Source organism: Vanessa atalanta, chromosome 6 (assembly GCF_905147765.1).
Source record: "Vanessa atalanta chromosome 6, ilVanAtal1.2, whole genome shotgun sequence".
In the NCBI taxonomy this organism is placed as follows: Eukaryota; Metazoa; Arthropoda; class Insecta; order Lepidoptera; family Nymphalidae; genus Vanessa; species Vanessa atalanta.
This window is the reverse complement of record NC_061876.1, coordinates 11,898,929-11,924,434: the sequence shown is the minus strand read 5'-3', so window position 1 is coordinate 11,924,434 and position 25,506 is coordinate 11,898,929. Positions and strand designations below refer to the sequence as shown.

The window sequence follows — 25,506 nt, the reverse complement described above, 5'->3', positions numbered from 1 at the left end:
AGTTATATTGTTTCTCTCTCTCTTCCAACCGGAACACAAGAATATAATTTGAGTAATGTTGTTTGGCGGTACGATATACAATATATAAAGCAGAATAGGCAATATATAAAATGCAGCCACCAACTAAAGCAAACCGAAGCAAATATAAAAGATATTAATAAAAAACGTCCTTAAAGATTTGATTGTAAAAGAAAAATATAATAAAAAGTATCTTACAGTTCAGCAAAAGAAGGTTTAAGAAGAATAGTTCTAATTTCACCTCCACATATGTAATTAATTATAATTGAAACGTACTGGAAAATTCAAAAGTGGAACTCCAATCATGGAATAGGAAAAAATAAAAAATCACCTTTACAACAGTGTCAAACTATCCTGATTCTAAATAAAACTAGTAGCCAAAATGAGGCGATCAATCTTAAAGAGCTCTCTATTTCAATCATGTGTTGTTCAACACACACAAACACACATCTCTACTCTCTTATTGGGACTTCAGATTAAGAGGTCACTTGATCTATTAAATAATACGTCTCGGCTCGTAGAATGTCAGTTGGTATATAATAAAATACGATGTGATATAATAATATTATGATATTTACATATAGAATAATGTTGGTATGTAACTTTTGCCTAAAATCATTTTTGTATATAGTTTCTGTTATAGTCAAGGCTAGGACATTATGTTTTTTTACTATGTATATAGACATACAGATTTATAATGAGTCCTGGAAACTCTTTTATACATATATGTACATATATCACAAAGATAAAAGCTATTACACACACATAAAAGACTCGCTTTAATAAAATAAAATTTAATAAATAAAATATACGATTTATATAAGATTTAAAAGCATTTCGCGATAATCGATAGTACAACATTAAAGCCGAACTTTGGAAACACACAATCTCATTTACAATATATATTAGGATCACCGTTATTAATAATTACTAATAATAATGAACGGTAGCAACATATTATTAGTCACTAATCTACACTAAAATAATAAATGCTAAAATAACTCTGTCCGTCTGTTGCTTTTTCACATCCAAAACTCCTAAACCGAATTTGATGAAATTTGGTATGATAATGAAGCAAGCTTGAAAACCAAGGAATATCATCATTCTCTAACCCCTAGAACGCGAGCGTTGCCGCGGGCAACAACTAGGTCTCTAACATATTAATATATCTTTGTAATCTCGTGTTAATTATCGTGCCGATCTCCCGTGATGAAGTACTCTCCGCTTTAGATTAGCCTTTGTCCGCTAATGATGGATGAAAGAGGGTGACTTCAAATTTGTTTACCATTAAATCATAAGCGATAGCGGGACGTCATGGCAATGACAGTCATAAGAAACAAGAACACCTGAAAATGTTATACTTCAAGCCCTAGGGTTAAGGCGTGTTCTGCTGAGATAGGAACGAGGCTTAGAGGCTTGGTAAATAGTTCTTCATGTATTGAAGATATGCTATGATTCAGATTTACCTACGACTTGTGAAGCCTTCATGATTTGATAGATAATCAAAATCTGAACATATTTTAAAAGGTTAATACTAAGTAGCAATGACGGAGGGCAAAATTATTTAATTAAGGGTTTCATAAATCTTATTATTTCTTTAATAATGCTCTATATATCATGATTGAATTTACAAGCTCATTGTTAATATTAAAAATGAAACAATTGCACGTGCGTCACCGTGCACGTTGATAGAAGTAAAACTTTTAAGTATATAGCTCTCTTTCTCTTTCTCTACATCTATCTTACTTCTCGCTCTTGTAAACAATGTTTACTTAACCTAACGGGTATTTAAAATTTTACTTTCAATATTCATCCACATTTCGATTATAGAAATACAGCCTTAAAAGTTTATTTAAAAAAAAAATGTTGTGACGTTTCTTGTCTTTCTCACTTCAATGCCTTGAAGAATAAATTTCCAGGTGATAATAACCTTTTCTGATTCGTTATATTAAGCCCGGAGTACGCTTACTTCTTAATCCACACAGAACGCCGCTAAGGTTTCACGGGGCCTCGTTTAATTCGTCGGGTTAATCCTCCATTGTCCGACGGGAGTGGTCGGTGCCGTCAGTTGTTGTCAACCATTCATGGGCCGGTGATGTGGGACGAGTGTATTTAATTTACTAGCCCACATTAAATTTGTATGTTTGTAATTTGTCTGTTTCGTATGTTTGATTAGTTCGAGACTGTTGTTTGAAGTGTCCAGTAATATTAGCTTAGAGATGTTGTTAAAGACGTACACTAAAATAAATTGGGTTGATAAATTAACAAGTTATAAATTATAAAAAGGTACAAACATATCTCTATATAAAATCCTTTTATATTTAACCCGTTACCAGAAAATAATTGCCTACAATAAAATTGTGTTATGTGGACTTGGTTTAATTAGTCAATGATACATTGCTATAGCATTGTAACGTAACGACTCGTTTTTTTTCTAATTTGTATTTTTTATTAATTCTCATTTGCAAGTCAATTATTCTCAACTAACGATAAAAATGATTGCGTATTTTTATTTATTATTTACAAATATAAAGTTTTTCTACAACTGGAACTCCCTAATTGATATATCCGTACCATGGCGAAATTCTCGATACAATAGAGCCTTCGTCACGTAGACAAATGGACAGAAGCAGTGACAATGGCGAACAATAAAAATGGGCTCAGATTTGTGAAGCGGGCGGTCATCTAATTCCACCGACTCGGAGGACGAAATGGAAATATTTGTTTGTGTACTTTTAGTTCTATATAAAAGATCAGTAATGGATAAAATGATAAATCTATTTAATTTTTTTTTTTAAATATATGCGCATTAAAGAGGAATTTTTAATTTTCTCGAAATCGAAGTAGATAATCTCTTTAAATTATTCAATATTTCAATCGAAAATAATATTACAATTGCATATTGTTATCTATATAAAAATAGAAAGAGAAACCGATATCTTGAGATCGTCTGTTTGTCTAAGAAGAAAAATCATGGAAATTTAGATATGTTTTCGCAAAGATTTTTTTTAATTATTAATCGTGAGTATAGTGGAATTTTCAGAGAACAATAGTCTTCATAAAAGAATGATAATTTAAAATATTTTGCCATAAAAGTAATGATCACTTTTCAGGAGTCACAAAATAATTGCAACACAATTTGTAACGAACTTAATAATCCAGGACAACTATATTTAAATGACGGAGGAATACGGACCGAATCGTTTCGACTTTTTTATAGTTGGCATCTCGAGAGGGTGAAATATGATGCCTCGGGATGAGTTGAAGCGAAAAATGTTGACGATTCCTGCATTTTATAGATCGGCCTGTAACTCGGGTGATGGAACTCTATAAATACTTTTTTAAAAACCTTTTTATGGTTCTCGCTTCCAAACTTTCCTTTTAAAAGCTATTTTCCTGAGCAACCTTTTGAGCTCACAGAGGTCAGATAGAGGCCAAGTTTTGTATAAAAGTAGTAATTTTTGTAAGTGATTTAATCTTTCATCCAGAATAAATAAAGTTTTAATTAATATTAAAATAAAAGTTATTTGAGAGAGATTTTTGCATTTTACGCAATCATCCCCTGACTTATGAGTTTAGGCCTCGAATAGAATGGGTTCTATGTTTTAATAGGTACAATTTATTTACATTAATTCATAAAGAAATCATTGCTCAAGTTTAATTTATCCGAGCGACACGGGCGGGTTAGTAATTTATAAATTTGGATAAAGAGTGAATCGTCTCTTTCTGGCTGACATCTCGGTTGGGTCGGGAATGAATTTATCGAGCGGATGAAAAATTATGGAGGGCCGGCGAGGGGCGTTGTTGACGATTCCTGCAGTATACTCATTCGGAGAATAGTTATATGATTACAGGCTTTAATTAATCCGAATAGTCTACCTATATAAGTTGAAACATTTTTTTAAATACGTCACTGATATTTATTATAAATAAAATATATTTCTACATTTAAGGTTAAGATACCAGAAAAAGTAGTGACTTCAAATATTCCAAAACTTTATTTATTGGAATACAGCTCGTGGTGTAGATTTAAAAAAAGAATCTTAATAAATACGTTTTTTTTTTGTTAGAAAACACATTTATGCTTCCCTCTCACTTGAAGTGTGAAGATATCTAACTCACTAGTATCGAAGGTAAAAAAACCCGCAAAAACCAGTGGTATCATCTTCGTCATACACTACCTTACTACTACAACGAAAAAAAAAAAGAAAAATTATTTTCTTTTTTTTTTTTTTTATTATAAAGAACAAAGAAAATAAACAACCAAAAGAAACAATATACTATGTTAAAATAATGATCATTATTTGAGATGAATATTATAATACGTACTCCATTAGCAATTAGAGCTGCACCGTTTTAATGTTATTTATTTCTTTTAACGTTATTTTTTACACTTGAACGCTGAACTTAATGGTCGTTCTAGTTTACTTTGTCAAGCTTAGGGAAACTTTTCCAAAGAACTTCAAGTCATTTAATTACTATTAAATAAACTTTAACTTAAATGCCTGTGCAATTTTTAACGTTGTCCTTTAGTTTAGAGTCTTTAATCACGATCAAGGATAATGTAGTTTTATTTACTTCATAAAACGATCTATGATTTCTCATGTTATACTACAAGTTATCCGTATAATTATTGCAAACATAACGTACTCATGAATTTATATCCGTATGTAATAAATAGGGAAAATAGAGATCCGTAGAGTTCATATTCCTTGATTTTGATGCCAAATATATATGTGATTGTATATGATTAACACGCTTATATAATTTAATAAGTTATAAAGAATAACTACTGAGATTATTTAAGTTGGTTTTACGCAATACAATCTACATCCCGGTCTTAGAAGGTTGTTTTTATGTATAATATGTATCTGGACGAGCAAATGGGCCTATAGTGGTAAGTGTACACCAACACCCATTTATATTGGTGCCAATACACCAATGCACCACAAACCTTCGTAACTAATATGTCATGTCTCTTATACCTAGTTGAACAGTGTGGCACTGGCTCACTCACGGACGAACAAAACAATACTGAGTGTTATTTTTTGACGGATATGTAATGCGCGAGCGGCACCTACTTAGGCGGACTTAAGCTGTGTCATGAAGTGAAGCATGGAAAATTAGAATTCAAAGATGTTAAAGTCAACTTGAATATTGTTTTGCGTGTTTAAGATACTCGTAACGCTGTTATTGAAAATATAAACAAAAAACAATCACATGGTGAGGATTCGCTACTTTTTCAGCACGATGTGTAGTTTCAAATGGTATTCTGTAGAACGTGTTATGCGTTTGACACGCGTTTGACAGACAACCTCGAACTCGTTTGCGGATTCATTCGCATGGTCTTATATGAAAAATGGTCGAATATGAAATGAACAATTTTTTGACCGCACCTTTAATGTTCACATCCCGAAATAAAGTTTTGTTAACGTAAACATTGTTTTATAAAACCGTACGTTATTATTTTTTCTTGAATAATATTACAACCTCGTACTTGTTTGCGAATTCATTCGCATGGTCTTTCGAATATGAAATACAATTTTTTGACCGCACCTTTAATGTTCACATCCCGAAATAAAGTTTTATTAACGTAACCATTGTTTTATAAAACCGCACGTTGTTTTTATAAATAATATTTTAATTTTATATATCTATTTAGATTTTGTTATTGGACAAGGAAATGTTCTTTCAGATGTTAATAGATCACAAGACACCAGACACTCGCATTGTGAATATTTAAAAGTATCTTTACGTCCTGATGATTTCGATACACGAAATGCGCTATCAAAGATGAGATCTAAAGTATCATGTCGATTACGTTTTTAATTACGCTAGCTCACTCACGATGAAACCGAAACACAGTCATACTGTTTGGCGACATGGTGGTATCCACCCAGGCAAGTCTGCGCCCAAGATGTTTTAAAAACGGTATGAGAAAACGATGTGCATATAACAAACAGCAGTGCGATTCTGTAAGAATTCTCTTCGCTTTTCGCATGAAATGTTGATAACCGATACACGTTGATACGCCATTTTGATACGAGTCTCCAATACATTTTATAATCATTACAGTAAATGACGCATATCACATTTTGATATTGCACGACAATTTTTATTTTAAATAAAATAATTTTGCGAATGAGGCAATGGGTCACCTGATGGTAAGTGGCCACTATCGCCCATAGACAATGTTGTCGTAAGAAATATTTGCCATCTTTTACATCGCCAATGCGCCAACAACCTTGGGAACTAAGATGTTATATTCCATGTGCCTGTAGTTACACTGGCTCACTCACCCTTCAAACCGAAATAAAACAATACTGAGTACTGCTGTATGGCGGTAGAATATCTGATCAATGGGTGGTACCTACCCAGACGAGCTTGTACAAAGCCCTACCACCAAGTATAGATATAGATCATGTTTTATTGTGAGTTTACAGAATACCTCTGCTGTATCGAACAAAATTACTTTGATTGTAATGAAGAAAACAAAACAAAGTTCATTACTTTTTAGAACCATAACATAGATACGAAAGAAATTTATTGAGCACAATGTTCGGAGGTAATCTCCTGATATATGATAAAGGGAAGTGAGAATACGTCTTCCATATCAATATCTAATAACTATGGCCATTAATTCAGCGACATTTCCAAAAGATTTCATCCCCTTCTCGCATACAGCTATTATTTATAACGCATGCGTCCTGTGGCGCCAGAGGTCGACCAAGTTTGTGTCACAGATTATAAATTAGAAAGATAAAGAACTACAGCTAATATATGGCTGTTTGATATTTTTTAAATGTTAAATATTTTTTATCTGTCGTGACTTCCAATGAAATATTAATAGTTAAAAATACTTTAATAGCTTAATATTGGTTTTGTTCATATATTTTTTCTTAGACTCGCACACAGACTTCAGTAATTTAATGGTTAATATCAAGAAATACTCAAGAATTCAATAGTAAGGACTTATTCTAACAGACTTATTCATAGGTGATGCTCACTTACCTGGTGATAGGGCTTTGTCCCTTTCGGTAGGTACCTTTATATATTCTACTACCAAACAGCAATACTTTAGTGTTTCAGTTTGAAGGGTAAGTGAGCCGTCAAAACGTGACTCAGTTCCTATGGTTAGTGGTTCATTTCGATGTAAGGAATGGTTCTTATAACGCCAGTGTCTATGGGCTGGTGACCATTTACGATCATGTTTACCAATGTTATAAAAAAAGTAATTTGTACAAATTCAAAGGTTTAAACTTAAATAGTGTTAAACGTTTAAGACCTTTTAACTAAATATAAAAAACAGTAACCCTATTTTGAGTCTTAAAGCTTCCATTTTAAAACGTTACATATACAAACGTATCGCGCTTATAATGATTTCAAAGAAAGTAATTTTTTTTATAAAAAGTGTTTCATTTGGATCTACTCTGTGTTAAAATTCAGCGTCTTTGTTTTCATCTATTAATAAATTAAATCAAAACATCCTTATTACAATGATATAGAGTCTCAAATCCGTTAATTTATTTGTAAAGTTTTAAGGGCAGGCCTTTGTTCGGATTCGTCGTTTGTTAATGAGCCGCTAGGTTCAACAATTAATTATACGACATCCACTGAATGTTAATAGCGACTCCATATTATGACGTTTAAAATTATAGGGAATGATTAAATTGTGCGTATAGACACGGTCACAAAGTTGTGTAAATTTATCTTTATACGACATCACTGGCTCGAAATACACAATACATATGTATATAAAAAAATTTAATAAGTTGATTTAGGAAAAACCTCATTTTCATTATAAATAAGGAAACAGACAATTAGTGTTCACAAAGATAACAATGATTTTATTTTTATAGAGGCGGTTCCGCGAGCGTCTACCAACTTTTAATGTCGCTTTTTCGCCGCCCTGGGCTATAGCGTGATGTTAAATCGTGACATATATATATATACTCTTCACCTTTATATAATATATCACATGTATTATATATTAAGTAACTGTATGTTAATTTATATTTTAAAATATTTTCATGTATGTTAGAACATGATATGAGATAGATAGATTTTATTTATTGATATAGATTTCGCTTATGTCATTGTGTTCTAAGGACGTCTCGTGAGTTGTTAATAACATAATTTCCTCAACTCAATGAAATGAAGTAAATCCTTTTGACAGGCTGCAAACGTAACATCCGTTTGCAAATCCTACAATTTCCTAATCTTATTTGACAAAGGAGTATGAGATGGAATGTGATGAGATGTATTTATTATGTGAACACAACGAAAATCTAAAATAAAAATAAGCCCGGCTGGGTAGGTACCACCCACTCATCAGATATTCTAACGCCAAATAACAGTACTCTGTATTGTTGTGTTCCGGTTAGAAGGCTGAGTGAGCCGGTGTAATCACAGACACAAGGGACATAACATCTTAGTTCCCAAGGTTGGTTGCGCATAGGTGATGTAAGGAATAGTTAATATTTCTTACAGTGCATTTGTCTATGGGCGGTGGTGACCATTTACCATCAGGTGGCCCATATGCTCGTCCGCCAATCAATGCCATAAAAATATATACATATATACAGTTATTCAATAGACAAACAGCATTAATTTGTACAGATTATTAACGGATATAATAACAACATATCTTAGGTCCTGTGGTTGGTAGACCATTTATGTTTTCTTCTTATAATAGAGTCCGTAGCCATAAATGATCATTAACCATCAGCTAACACATTTCCTTGCTAACATTTTTTGGAAAATTAACGAACAAAGTATTAGGCATTATTACTCGTTATTTTAATTTCCAATGTTTGAGAGACTAACTTAAAATGAATTCATCGATATTAAAATAATTAAATTTTAGTGACTACGTCTAAGTAACTTATTAAAACTATAAGAAACATAGCAGCGACAGTTAACTTCAACCATATTATTTTCCATCAGAAAGATTTATTAAGAAAACTTGTCTACGTATTATTGAGATTTATGTTAAAAATATAATTCCAGACTTTACCGTAAAAGTATATAATAATAAAACTAAACATAAATGTACTTCACCAAATTAATGAAGACGTTGAATGTTCTGTAACTCTAAAACTTTGAGAGAATATTTCGTAATATTAATATTATTTTTATTTCTGTTATACAGGAACTTCTTGAAAAACGTATAAAACAGTTGGAGGATCAGTTGGAAGAAGAAAAACGACGAACCCAACGCGAGCGTATGGCTGTCACGAAGCTGCAGAACAAACTTATAAAGGTAAAATTAAATATTAATTAGCACACAGAAACATCTAGTCTATTGACGGCAGAATTATAATCACGTCATGTAACTATACCCTCTATTACTACTGAACAATGGAGGCGCCAGTTTAATTGACGCCATTTTGACGGTGGTTCAATTTTCGTTTCGCTGGTTCTTCTCAAGTCAGAGTATTATTTTTTCAGAATCAGCGGCCAGTCTTACTTTAACTATCAATAATTAAATGTATTGCTTCTGTTTTTAATAAAAATATTCGAAATTTTATTTGCACAAGAATTAATTAAAAAAATAATATTTCAATACATTTTCATAATAACACTAACAAATTAAAAAGTAACGCCATCGTGTCACGATGCAATAAAAATCAGTATGTACTTAACTTATATCGACAATGATAAAAATATCTCCGAAGATACGACAGAAGTTTCAGAGGATACCATTAAAATAGTACGCTTAATAACGGTTTTATTAAAATAATAAACGCAGACCAATTTTCTATTACAATCAGTAAATTCAGACAATTTTAACTGGAACCATTATTAAAATTGTTTACATTATAAGATTCTACAGAGATTTAAGTAAGGCTTGATTGATTCTTTGTTTACTGACGGGGTGTATAATCCTACCCTTTGTTTGATATTACCTTTCAAATTGAAACAATTACTGGGAGACGCCATTATGCTCACCCAAGGTAATGTACCTGTGAAAATTTTAAGGAGCGGTTTATTTACTTGGTGGTGAGCTTTGTGTAAGTCCGTTTGGGTGTTACCACCAACTCATCAGATATTCTACAAGGGACAGAATATATTAGTTCACATGGTGGTGCGCTGGCGATGTAAGGAATGGTTAATATTTCTTCCCATAGTAATATATGTGGGCTTGGTGATGGTGATCACTTACCATTAGACTCATTTGCCCGTCCGCCTACTTATATCTTTTTTTTTAATGAGTACTTATATACAAGTATAAATTATATTAAATTCAGTTTATAGTATACGCACATCGTGAGCGTCTTTGTCTTTTGAAAATACCTTAGGTTACGTTTAGGTTTTAATTTTAGTATAAAAGAAAAATATCGTACAATTTTTTACTTTCAGTAAATCGCTTTAAAGCGCTCAATTGTTTAAAACGTTAATATTAATTAAATTATACTCTACGCTTTAATGTAAACAACTTTTGATGTTTGACATAAAATATGAGCCGAGGTAGCCAAGTGGTTAGAACTTGTGCATCTTAATCGATGAGCGAGTTCAAAACCAGACATCATCACTGAATTTAATATGCTTAATTTGTGTTTATAATTAATCTCGAGCTCAACTGTCAAAACATGATTTTTTTTCAATGAAATTCTGCCACATGTGGAATAAGCTCAATACCTTCTCCAACTAAGAGGTCTTAGCCCAGCAGTGGGATGTAAACAGGCTGTTATTTTACCTTTTCATTAAAATGAATAACGACAAATGAAATTTCATGTTCTATTCGTTATAAGATATATCTATTAAAAAGTTTTTCTGTTCATATTCAGAAAAGAATCGCAAGAAAAACAACAAAAAATACTAAACTACCGGTAAAGTTTAAAATCATTGAAATTCAAAAACAATAAGAACTCGGGTCTGTTGTGAGATGAAGCGGAAAGTTTCAGGGTCTTAATAGTGTTCAAAGAAATTATGAAATATTCTTTCATTTATACATTACTAGCTGAACACGTGGCTTTACCTGCACGATATTTATATAAGTTTACCTGTAAGACACCAAATGTCACCCCTCATTTTACCCCTTAAAAAGTTGCCAATCACTTAAATTGGTTTAGCGCTTTTCGCGTGAAGAGATACTTTCGCATTTATAATATTAGTATAGATTTATATTGCTGTGATCTGGTTTTAATGGTAAGTAAGCCAGTGTAATTACAGACACAAAGCACAATTGACAATGTAATGGGGAGCGTGAAGAGGCATCTTGCGGGCAGTCAAGTCAAGAACGACTAGTGCAGATTATACTCGGTGCCTATACTGGTCGTCTTCGCGTTTGGACTCCACTACCACGTACCATCAGGTGGAGTGGAGTCATTTACCTACCTGGTGGATGTATGTAAAAAAAAATTACTTTCATGTGGTATATTTGATCGTCTGGCTTATAAAACATCTTCATCGCTCAAGTTTTTTAAGAAGGCTAGAAGGTATTCTCTACTCAACATTGCAGAGGAAAATTGAATGGGTTAGAGCGAAACGGAAGATCATTAGATATTTCGCCGACATCTAATCAATGGAGCCGTCTGAATTATAAAGAACTTTATCAAGAAATATTATATATTGAACAAATAATAATTTCTCCGAAAAAGGTTTTCGAAACTATTGTATGAAATTTCTAACGAATCAAAAACAACAAAAAGTCAAAAAGAAAATCTGGTTAATTTTCGGCAGTCGTACGCAAAACAATGAAAGAGTTTCCAATCAATTTTCCGCCGACAATCGAACTCCCGACGGGTTTGATCAGCCAGACCGGGAAAGGAAAATTCGTTTCCACCTATCTGTAATTTTTGCGCTGTACGTTCGCTATAAAGCAGAAATATTATCACTTCTGTGTGGTATTAAATCGATAACAGAAAATATTAGCAATGTTATATAAATGTTTATTTCGTTTATCGATAGATATATCTAATTACAATAATTGAAGTTAACGAACTTCTCGCTCGTACGTATTTTATTAAAAAAATATAAATCCAAAGGTATAAAGTTTAAGAACTTTAATACACGCTGTGCAAATGTATACTTTGCTAAAGTATTATGAGCCCTTTAGAATCGTTATGAAAGGACCTGTACCTCCACAGAAAAAAGTACGAGGAGATCCGGCAAGAAAATCCGTAATAATGCGTAGAATTGATAAAAAGAAATACTTTGACTAAATTATCTCAGAGCCAGTTAGTACTTTGATTTCCATAGATTATTATATTTCGAGATTATATAGCTTATAATTATTATTATTAGCATTAGCATCAGCAGCCTGTAAATATTGAATAGTGTATTCCCACTGCTGGGCTAAAGGCCTCCTCTCCCTTGAGGAGATGGTTTGGAGCACATTCCACCACGCTGCTCCAATGCGGGTTGGTGGAATACACATGTGGCAGAATTTCGTTGAAATTAGACACATGCAGGATTCCTCGCGATGTTTTCCTTCACCGCCGAGCGCGAGATGAATTATAAACACAAATTAAGCACATGAAAATTCAGTGGTGCCTGCCTGGGTTTAAACCCGAAATCACCGGTTAAGATGTATATGCTTTATATGTTTTATAAATGTATTACAAGAACATGTTATTTATGCTTGTTATGTCAGTTGTATTCTATACTACGAAACGAAGCTATTTATGTAATATCATTAAATACTTTTTGGATAAATAACACACTGATTAAGAACAAAAAGTTCCGTGAGTTCTAAAAAATGTGAGTTCTAATATCAATGCTAATCAGTCTGTTTATCTAAGAGCCTTACGAGTTTCTTGCCGTTCCTTCTCGCTAGAGGAAGCATTCGGACACGGTGGTACAGTTGAAATATGAAATATTGTCGATTCAAAACATCTTTATTGTAAAGTTTTATCGAATAAAATGCATTCGATTTGATTTACTAAAACATTCTCAGAAACCCGTTGCCTCATTTCGCTTAAGTTTTATATACGTTGGTTAAGTTCTCGTTCATTAGTATAAATTTATCTGTAATGATGTTCGTATATAAATCTGTCTAGCAAACTTTATTACAATTGTCATAGTCATCCTGTCTACAGCTTAGTGTGAAGACAGTGTCCGCCTCAGGGCTCAAACGTCTTAGTAAACAAGTCTGACCAACGCCAGACTGTTTGAGTTATAAGCGTTCGGTGTTCCGTCCGCCGCAGACATCTGCAAGAGATCGCTTATAGTATGTGCACTGCTTTCGATGATAGCTATATACTACATAATATATATATATATATATGTATTATAACATACTATTACGGATCAAAAATGAAAATTACTTATTTAAAAAGAATATTCAAGCAATTATCTGACTCTATAATTCGAGATGATAACTTGCTTATCATTAAATAAATTAATTTGAATTAATAATAACGAATAACAGAAGCTACTAAAACAGCCAAAAGCCTATAATTGTATATTCGAAGCGACAAAACTTCGCGCCAAAAAATCTCACTTAAGCCTCTATGATAGGCGATCGCGCGCTCTTTTTTTTAATATATTACGATACAAGGAATTGTTGTATTAGGAAATCATGCTCCAAATATAATATGAGAATAGCATATAATATATTTATAATTACTAAATCTACATTATATACCATTAGTATTTAATTTACTGTAAGCGTTATGTATAACTCTCGTTATTTATACATAGCGCAGCTTACTTAAAAAAAGTATATATTAATGTTACCAGAAGTTGACATAATTATTCAAAGTTAGGAAATTTTACCCAGTTTTTCATAGCTTTTGAAACGAAGTAAATTACACTGGCAAATTTCATTTCACCGCTGATTTTATACGGTGCTTTTTTGAAATTTATATGTGTGCTTAATGTGCGTTGATGGATATTGTAAAAAGTGGCAGAATTTCATCCGTCTGCTGAAGATTTCATCACGATCTTTACATTCAGAGAGACACAATTTATTAAGCAATGAATTCTGCAATTGTGCTCTGACCGAATTTAAATCCAGACGTATCAGGTACTCGACCATCTCGCATCAAATAAAAAATAGGTCATTTTAATTTCCATCTTACGTGAAGCGAACGTAGTAAATGCTACCTCGAACTTAACGCTCTCATAAGATGTATGTTCAAAGTTTAAACTTCACTTATATTCCACGTACGTCTCAAGTTTGGAGATTAGCTTTAAGTTTATTTACTTGTTAACTTATCTTAATGGTTTTGCGATTCTAAATTTATTGTGGATGTGTGATCTTCGGTCAGACGTTTATTAAAGAAGTGTTTTATATTTTTATGACAATATGTATTTTAAAGTATTTTTGCCTTATTAAAAATGTATAAGTTGAAATCGGTTTTAAGATTTTTGTAAAATAATTAAGTCATTTGCATTTTGAAAATAAATTAACCCTATAACTATAAAAAAACTAGTGTTGCGCTTTGCTATTTAATAGCAAGTCCGGTTTTTTAACGTTTTAATCCGGGTGAAAAATTAAAATTGTCAAGTAACTCTCCGGTATTTTTTTTTTAATTAAATTTATTAGTAACAAAAGAGATAAAAAAATAGCTTGGTGTATTTATCTTACTAATACTTAATCAAAGGTATGTTAAATATATCGCCTGTAAGCGCACGTACTAACGTACTAATTAAAATTCCAATCGCCATAGATTCGTCTAGACATGCGACCTTTAATAAGAAAAGGTGGACTGGGAATGTTAAAAATGTAATGTGTGGAATGGTCAGGGTGTAAAGGTGTAATTCAGTCTGCACTTTTAATGGTCAAACGTGATATAGATTTGTGGTGACGTAGAAAAAATCTTTAAAAGTTTATAATATTATATTTAATATTATGGGAGAATTGGGAATGTTTAAAATATATATATTTTTAAGAATTTCGATTAAAAAAAATTATTAAAAAAAACCACCCAGTTTATAGTATATCCAGTTAAAAGTATGAAATTATATCATAAAGTTAGTTTATAAATTATTGAATTAATTGAAACATGATACGCTATCTTTATAAGCCAGAAGTAACATAATGATAAACAAATGTCTTGCATTACCCTTTGATACCGTAGAGCATTACCCGTAACAAATATCCGAAGGAAATGAATCAATCCTGGATCCTAATTACCCACGCGGTATGCGTCAAAGGCGGCGCGCGCGCAGGAATGTGCGTGACCGATGCGATTAGATGGTCCTCCGAGCCGGATGTTTTGCTCTTCATATTGCTTTTACTATATCACTGATATTGCATTTAGTTACTATTGCAGAAAATGTATCTTTATCGCTATTGAGATTAAGTTTAGATTGCATTGGATGATGTTTTGAGTTATTTTTTAAGAAAAAGTCGTAAGTTGGTTTCGAATGACTGTTAATTTAAGTTGTATGCGGTGACATTAAGTATTAATTTTGTTTGAACTGACAAAACTAAAGTATTCTTGGATGACGTCCAGCACTTTGCTCCTCACCTAAATATTTGCAAACGTCTGGTTTGTTTTGATTCCATCAATGTCACACCTGTGTTCGTTAATTGGGTGTTTTGCATTATTTTGTAATAATATTTAATGGCTATTTCAGCTTCCTTAATGCCGTGCTAAGGTATTTTTACTTAGAGAAACATATTTACAGTGCCCAAAAGAGGAGTGGGATGTCTTTATTCTATTTTATTTTGTTCGTTTCATACCCTTATATTCGATTATTAGAAAGTCTAAATGCATAAGGACTTGGTCATGAACAAAATATTTATATATATTTAAAAGAAAAATTGAAGTCCATTCGATGCTACTCGTACTTGTTAACTAAAGCTTTGACGAATAAAAATACTTTAAAAGTTGTTAGAAAGAAAGGGAATTACAAAGAAACGAGACCGGTACAAACTATTTTCACAGTTACAGTTAAAGTTTATCCAAATCGACCATTAGTACGGATGCTATTTGACTAAAGTAATCAAGTGGGGCAATAATCGTAACATCCCTTTCTAATCAAACTTAGAAGATTCAATTAGGCGACGCGAGATGACCCGTCCCTAACTGACAAGATCTTAATATGCTTGTCTCTTCCGTGTACGCACTGGGTGAAATAAACGCTGATTTAACTAGAACCGAGTTCTTTCCGATATAGTCTAAAATATATGAATCTTACTAAATGTTTTCGGTTCAAATCCTAGCAAGAGTTCTTATTTGCTTAGTTTGTGTTTGTAATTCACATCGTGCACGGTGGCAGCTAGATTTATGCCTTGATATTTTTAAAGTGACATCGGTTCAAATAACTAACAAAAGCTGGTTCCACGGAGTGGTTGTGCGAGGAAAAATAGCCTTTAAAATCGCGCTGTTGTGTTGTTCGAATTATCGAGGTGTTGTGGATGAAAACTGGAAATCTCGAGAATACCTTCATGCGTATGATGAAATCCTGTCACATTACATCTGTAGTGGAAAAAGCTCCAAGATTTCTGCTCAAGAGACTCTATTGACCAAATACATTATAACATTTTGTACTTAATAATCTTGCATTTAGTAAATTTTGTCGTTTAAATGGCGAGTGCGTAAGATATTATCTCCTACATCATCTTACGCCTTGTAATTGTTTGAGCTTAATGAGTTATATGATACAAGGGCAGGATATCATATTAACAAATATATCTTATGATTATCTGTTTGTCATAATTAATTTTACTGTAGCGGTGAATATGTGTATACTGGGTTAATAATGTAAACATTTTTGGTAAGCCATCGGGTAAAAGTGACCACTTGGTGGTAAGGGTCACCACTGCCCGTAGATATTGACGCTATAAGAAATTTTAGGCATTCCTTACATGGCCCAAGCGCTACCTACCTACTGCAAATTGCACGCTGTTCCGCGCGATTAAATAATTATCAGCCATTTTACATTTATTTAAGACACAATAAATTCGGGCAAAACTCGCCGTTAAACAAAATTTTAAGAAACTATAACGAAATCTTTAGCAAGTATCCTGATATAGATATTTTCTCTAATAAAATGTACAATTTTAAAAAGTCATGTAGTGTTTTACTTTTTATTTATAAAAATATATATATATTTATCTAATATTACTATTTTAGCAGAGCGTGTAGTAAATATCTTTTAATATTTAAACTTATATAAAAAAAATAATAGTGTGTTGCTAGTAAAATTTATTATTGTTATAAAATGTTGTGCATGCCTTTAATTTAGAGTTATATACAAAAAGAAAATATGTAATGTTATTTTGCTAATTGTATTTGTGTATGTACTCTAGTTGGTAAGCCTTATTCAATAAATAAATAAAAATAAAAATAAATAAATAAATAAAAATGGGAAATAAAATGTTGTGTCGTTTTAGTTACACTGGTTCTCTTACCCTTGAAACTGGAACACAACAATACTAAGTATTGTTTAATTTAATTTAATTTAAAAAACTTTATTGACCAACAACAAAAGTTGGAACAAAAGGCGGACTCAATGCCTGAAGGCATTCTCTACCAGTCAACCTTTAGGCCAAACAGAAAGTCATGAAGGCGGTAACAATAAATTTTACAATAAATACTATAATAATAATAATAATGAAACAGAAACATAGATAAAATATTATATATATGCATGAGAATACACATTTATAATTAACAGAGACATAATAGAAATTTTAAAAACAGAGCGTAGTGAGAGAAAGAAGGAGAAACTTAAGAGAGGTTTTTAATAAGATGATCCTGTAAACGACGCTTGAACAATGCCTTAGTAGAAGCCTTTCTAATTTCTACCGGAAGTTTATTCCATAATCTGACAGCTTGGACGGAGAAAGCGTTAGTTAGGAAACCAGAGAAGTGACTGGGAAAAGAGAGAAGGAGAGAATCAATAGAGCGTAGCTGTCGATCGTGATTGTCAGAAAGAAATTTGAATTTATCCTTTAAGTAATCAGGGGAAAGCGGGTCAAAAAGAATAGAAAAAAGAGAACACAGTAGCCGTAAATCTCTGCGTTGGCGGATAGGGAGCCATTTGAGTTCGGCTCGACAGTGGGAAATGTGGTCGAATTTTCGAAGGCAGAAGATGAAACGCAGGGAATTATTTATGAGGCGATCGAGTTTGTTTAAAAAAAAATTCATTGAGATCGACATAACACACATCAGCGTAATCGATGATCGGATATATAAGGGCTTGCACTAGCAAAACTTTGGTTTTAATAGGGAGAAAATTTCTTAATCTATTGAGACACCTTAAGGTGGCGGTAACCGAGCGACTAACTTCATTAATATGCACCTTCCAGCTCAAAGTTGAATCAATGTGCAGTCCGAGATCTTTAACATTTTGAGAGTAAGGTATGATATTGTTATTAAACACGATATTTGGCAAAGAAGAAATATCGCACTTGGAAATGATACGCGAACTACCAACAATGATCGCCTGACACTTAGCTGGATTTACCATGATACCATATTTATTAGACCAGTTATATATGTAAGTAAGGTTTTGATTAATTTTATTTACAGCTGAATCGATATCCTCCAACTTAGTATGAATATAGAGTTGCAGATCATCGGCGTAGAAATGGTAAGAACAGTCGATGTTATAAGTAAGAAAATTTATAAAAATAGAAAAAATAATAGGAGAAAGGATGCCACCCTGCGGCACGCCAGCAGATAGGTCAAGCCACCCGGAAAGACATTGTTGTTTGGTGGTAGAATATATGATGGGTGAGTGGTACCCACACAGACGGGCTCACAAAGGCAGCATAATGCTCTTTTTAAGTATGATTTACGTATATATTTAAATGGATAGAAGAACTACTTTACAATATTTTTAAACTATATCGTTTAGGTCAGTTTTGTTTTAATCTAAATCTGACATTAAATTTGTTTAATTTTTTGAACAAAGATTATATTGTAAAATAATTAAACATAGGTGCACATAAACTTCTTTAGGCGCGTTAATAAACAAAAATGAGAGTGAATTTTTAAAATGCGCGCGCATATGATGACATTTAACTACAAGATGAAGTTGCTCGCTAAACTGTCAGTGTCAAGTCGCTCGAAATAGACAACTTCACACCTTATCTTTTTTTACAATGTTTATAGTATTGATAAAAAATGAAGAAATTTCATTTACCAAAATAATAATTAATATTTTATTGTAATTATTGGGCCGCAATTTTTAAATATTTTTAATAACGCCGAAGAATTAGACTTTCTCACGCGCCTAAATAAGTGTACCTATTTCTTTTATACATAGACGGTTACAACTACTATCTCAGTCTATTGTCTTGTTAATTCAACCGCAAACTATAAAATTCGAGTGCAGCTATTTCTGTGACATCAAAGCTGAGCCCAAGAGACGAGGAACAATAAATTCGTGGTGTGTTGGACGCACCTGCTCCTCAACCTTTCTGGGAATCTTATTTAAAAACTAAGGGTTTGGGTGGCAATCGTATTGTTATATTCTCCAACTATTAGGCCAAAAACAAAGTAATTGTTGTAGTTTTGGATTTCCAAACACATGTCAATGACCTCTACTATTGATGTGCGGAATCGTATTCGATAAATACGTGTATTTGCAACAATTGTAATATAGTATCCACATAAATGTTCTATTTGTTGTACTTGGGTGCCCTATATATAACTGGGAACTCATATTACTTTATATATCAATAAATATATACATCAAAATATTATTAAGACTAGCGTATAAGTGTTAGTTTTACATAAATTTTTGATTATACCGTCGAAATCTCCAGCCATATAAAGTAGTCAACAGACCAACGAATCAGTCATTTTAAAATTATACTACGATGAACAGAATTCAAAACAATTTCCTTCTATTCATGAATCAGCTTAAAATAATTATCAATAAATAAGTAATTATTTTTAATAGACATTTTTCTTCTGACACGCTTGAATAGTCACGTGAATATAATCTCCGGATTATTTCCAAATTAAAACGCCTTTGGAAAAGTTAAGTGTTCTTTAATTCAAAAACACCGAGCCTCGTAATATCAACGTTTACATTTTTCACCTCTGAATGCATAAGTATATATATTTTCTAGAACATTTCTCGCCCGGACTGCCACTAATAAATGCTGTTTATTTTTTTGCGGCGGCGCGAGAAAGATGTTCAGAAATCTGAATATTTATGCTGGAACAGGTTTCTTTAACTTCACCTTAATATAAAAGTGTTTTGCGACGATATTTAAATAATAATTATTCCAATAACAAAGTGCTATCTAAAGGGTTTTTCTGTTTGGAAATATATTTCTTTGAAACCAGCAAAAAGTATTTATTTTAATTATATCTATAGACCCAGTATCCCTTAACATTTTATTAAGCTTACTGTTTATTTGTAAGGTGAATAAACTCAACATTAAAGTGGGTGTAGTTATCCGTGTTACTGCTTAAAGGTTATGAATTCGGTTCTCGCTTGTGCTTAATGGAAAAGTTACGTCGCGTCTTATACGTCTTATACTTCTCGCCGTCTTTGTGTGACAGTTTTTTTTCCTCGAGTCTAACGTATTAAAGTAAATAAAACCAACTCTTAAAAATCGATTCTGTAAAGTTTTTGTATCATTTAAGTATATGCTTAGATAGAGTGACGCACTAAAACAAACGGACCAACTTGAAAACTACGATCGACTCCAGCGAAGATATACAACTGTATTTTTTTTGACTCTTTCTCAGATTTGAAAATCTTTCTAAACATATCTAAAGACTAACTATAATTGAGTTAAAATTTTATTATATAGCTACTTACAAAATGTTGTTAATTCCGGAGATAAATTTGTAATTTTTATCACATTAAACTCAAATAATATCAATTATTAATATTAATTCTATAAATGTAAACAAATATGATTTAAAAATAGTTACTATATAAATCTTGATAGCGTGGAATGATGGCAAGAATGCAACGTTAAATCGCAATTTCGATCCTCTGGGCAAAAACTGAACCTCCTGTCACGTGGAGGCGATAAGGCGAGGTTATACTTTTAATGAAGCTTCTTGCACAACTACTTATAAACTATTATGAATAATAAAATCCTTATTGTTATGTGTTATAGATATAATTTTGATGATGATTGTAGTGACAGTCTGAGAATTCAACCTTCAAAATTTTTTAAACTTCATTATTCAAACGTCTAGACAGATTCGTATAAAATTTGTCATATATGTCAATTGCAAGGACACATCATATTTACTTTAAATAAGTATAACAGCCTGTAAATTTTCCCACTGCTGGGCTAACACCAAAGCAAAAAAGACAACCAAGTAAAGTTGATAATATATCAACATTGATATAGAGGATACGAGGATTTTCATGTTTAAGATCTCTGAGTTAATTACTTATTAAGTTATATGCTATGGGTTAGCTGGTCATATATAAATACTAATCCACTATCTATTACCAAAGTAATAAAAACATTATCCTTATATACACCATATTCGGACCCCCGTATTCACTTCCTGTAAGTAATGGCGGACATTCTTCATACTGATTATTGGCCCTCACCGGACATACGTCGGCGCTGCTTATTTTATGTAGGGAATCCCATTTATGAGAAATATTTTATGACGCCTATTTCAATGGATGTTATGAGTTTCTTTTTTGCGAATGGTTTGAAGGTTTGTTCCGTCAATTCTAGTGCATTTGTTATTTTTATTTTATATAACCTTTGACGAAATTTGCTATGTTAATGTACGAGCATATCGTACGTACATAGACTAACCCAAACATACATAGTAAGTGGAAAACTATAAGAATTAAATACAACAAAAAAAAAAAACATAATTCTACGCTATACATGCAAGCCACTGATTGCCCACTGATCTGATATTGTGAGTGTGTCATCATCAGATCAGTGGGTGATATTAGATGTCAAAAAATACTAATAATAAGGCGTAACTTTATTAAATATAAGTCAAACATTTAAACGTACCATTGGGTACTATTTTGGGCTTCGAACAAGACGTCTTTCATTACGTAGTATACAATCCGCTTTATAATAAAATTGTATATAGAATATATATAATATATTACTATTTCGTTCATATATACATAAATATAACAGGTAGGTAGATTACACAAAACATTCAGGAACATTTTAATGCAAGACAATGCATAGATTTGCATCTGGATGCAGACGATGCACAAAGTTAGGTCTGCATGCATATTAAACTCGTTTAATTATCCTTTTTACACTGTTAATCTCATTCGAGAATATTCGAGAATATACAGCAGCTTGCTATTCAATTCTTATATAATATTTGCCTTTAAATGATAAACATTAACACTGTGTTGGATCTGTAATAGAACGAGCGAATGGTCACATGATGTTAAGTGGTTACCACTGCTCATAAACACCATCATTACACCATCATTATGTCACGAATTAATAGAAAATTGGTTTTAATTTTGATATCAATCAATCAATCAGGTTGTCATTAACTAAAACTAGACCCAGCAATACGATTCTTTGAGAATACACTTATACACGTATCTCACTCGTTAAATGTTCACTGAACTGAACTGACTTACAGTGATACGCCATTTTGATACGTGTATCCTATATATTTTATGTTTATAGTCAATGTCGCTTAACACATTCTGACTTTTCACACTCGTGCTCTACGGTGAGATTCGAGTTTCATGTACAGAATAGCTCTAAAGGTCTTATTTCTAAATTATTCGTCAAATCGACAAACGAAAATGAATACTAAAGTGATAAAACTTTTTGATCTCTCTTATCTACCTGACTTATATTGACTGTTATAGGTCTGTCAGCAAAGGATACTACCATAGTACGACATAATATTTCCATGTCAACCCATTGTACGGTGACGCTATTGTGCTATTGAAACCACATGACGTAGGATACCTTTTTATTTTCATTAAAAAAAAAAAGTAGCTTTTATTTTTATTTACGTTCGTAAACAACACGAGATTTAAATTTGAATATTTTTATTTTAACAAAGTTTACAAAATAGAAAATTGTCCTAAGTTGATTAATTGCTCCATTTGTAGATAATAATATGGTTTGAATAAAAATCGTATTATTCTTAATAATAAAAATAAATTATAATTAATTATAATAGTTTAGTTTTGAAACATTTTACAAAATTTATTAACCCCTATCTACCCATGGGGTCGTTTCTCCCCTCTGAAAGAACATTTAAGAACTTAGAACTACAAATTACTATTAAATACGTAGTTCACGACCTTTAATAAATTTGACGACCTCCGTGGTTGAGTAGTGTGTACACCGGTTTTCATGGGTACGCTACTCTGAGTCCCGGGTTCGATTCCCGGCCGAGTCGATGTAGAAAAAGTTCATTGATTTTCTACGTTGTCTTGGGTCTGGGTGTCTGTGGTTGTTACCTCTGATTCTCCATAACACGAGTGCTTTAGCTACTTACATTGGGATCAGAGTAATGTATGTGATGTTGTCCAATATTTATTTATTTAATAAATAACATAAAGAGTTCTAGGCAAATATGAGCTGAAACGCAAAATGTGCGTACATACTATCGATCTAAATTCCAAATATCATACACACCATCTTTATGTGCGTAAATCTACAACAGAGTGTTTTGAAGGCATTTTATGCTTCGTATAATCACGCTATGAAACTTACTTTCGCCGGCGGTTTTTCCAAACTGACACGACGTGAGAACCTTCAGGAAAGGAAACTACTTGTTTCTCAAAGGGCGGTGGTCACTTTCTATCAGATGAGCCTTACGCTCTTTTACAAATATTACTTAAAAAATAGATAAAGATAAGTATAATAGGAATAGATAATAGGATTAGATTTTCGTGTAATTTTTGAAGTTGTTTAATATCGAAAGTTAATTTATAATCATAGGCGTTATTTCAAATAGAAATTAATGAAACACCACAAATTAATGAATCTATCCTTTCCTCGAACAGACGTCAAAACAACCAAATACCTCTAATAGCATATTTAAACATACAAACGTAAATTTCGACCGCGTAAACTTTATTTCGATGCAATAAGGTTTATATTTGATTGAACGTCGTTCACGGTAAGTATGTAATAAAAGGGTTTTCAACGAAATATTAGACGTGTCCCGTCATTTGAAATCAAAACATTAGAAAGTTTGCTTAAAGTACGGGGCGAGGGTTTCACGCTAAGAAGTAAAATAATGTAGGTGACAAAATTCTTGTATTAACAATATATGTAACACTGACAATATCGTTTTTATTAAATATATAATAATATGTACTGTTTATGAAATTCTCCATGACATTTTTTTATTATTAATTTGGGGTCTAAAATTACGCTAGTTTAAAAAACTATATATTTAATATGCCTTCCTATTATTATTTGTATTTTATAATCTATTTGCAAACTTAAATTGTAAAGTTTTGTATCTATAAACATATATATTATACATGCATATAATTGCTCTTTAAATTCGCGTGATCTGACTGAAAGTGACTATACCGTTGTAAATTTCAAAGTTATAACTTAAAAAAAAAAGAAAATCTTATTTATCTTCCTGCTAATAACTTAACCTCTTAACGAGACAGTAAATATTTATTGAATATTTAAATTAAATTTTTTTAATTGTCAGATATTGCGTTTTACTTTTAACTAATCAAAAACACAATGTTCCTAGACACAATTAAGAAGTAAACGAGCGTGACCAAGATGGGGATTAGATTTATTAATATAACCTAGCTGTGCTACTACCATTTTAATAAATTTATTCGTATTTCGAATGATATTAAAATGCTTATGCTTTTAAAAGCAACATTATTCGATAAATGCTTAAAGGAGGTTGAATTACCATAAAATTCCTTAAAAAGATGTTTTACTGGCAAGAAAAAAAAAAAAAATTTAAATTGACAGTCTTAATCCTTCGCTCGAAGTAATACAATATGTTTTATATTTTATTTTAAAAGACAAGTAAATGTCTGTACAGAAACTGTTAAATTGTAGACTAAACATTCAAATATTATTTATGTGTAAGAACGAAAAAACGCATCGTAGTGTTTTATCATTATGTGATAGATTTTAGAAAATTATTGAATTTAAAAATTGTTTTGATAAGTTCTAAAAACAGAGATTTATTTACAAATGTACCGGCTGATGGTTACACAATTTCGTTACTCATTTATTTAGTTATTACAAGACTGTCACGTGATTAATCAAGCATGGAATGTAAGTTAGGGATACGTTCATTCAATTCTCATAAAATGTAATTAAAACATCTGTAGTAGTGCTATTAAATAAATAGTAATAAACTAAACAAAAGTCTCTAGTCATGGTAAAATCGGCTTACGAAAATTTTACACCGTAGCCTATAGGCTAACCAGCCTGATTAAAAACTCGCCAATCTTCATTTTAAATTTCTATAATTGAAAATGACCTTTAGTAAAGAAGAACCGACTGTTGATAACAGAGTTTTTTATCGAATTTTCCATAATACACCTTTACGTTAGCAGTCAGTCAAACCATAACATAACACGTGTCCGAGTTATACTTTGACATATTTATAAGAGCAGGTGTGGTATTCGTCAAGGGGTCAAAATAAA

At 31.9% G+C, this 25,506-nt stretch overlaps 1 protein-coding gene across 2 annotated transcripts in view; it reads left to right on the top strand.

Moving 5' to 3' along the window:
* The window catches only part of LOC125064936, a 372,192-nt gene that overhangs the window by 127,359 nt on the left and 219,327 nt on the right, over window positions 1-25,506 (top strand). For both annotated transcript variants that reach the window (XM_047672252.1, XM_047672253.1), the window contains exon 3: window positions 9,170-9,280. In XM_047672252.1, the coding sequence (XP_047528208.1) occupies window positions 9,170-9,280 (111 nt within the window). The remainder of the gene's footprint in view (window positions 1-9,169; window positions 9,281-25,506) is intronic.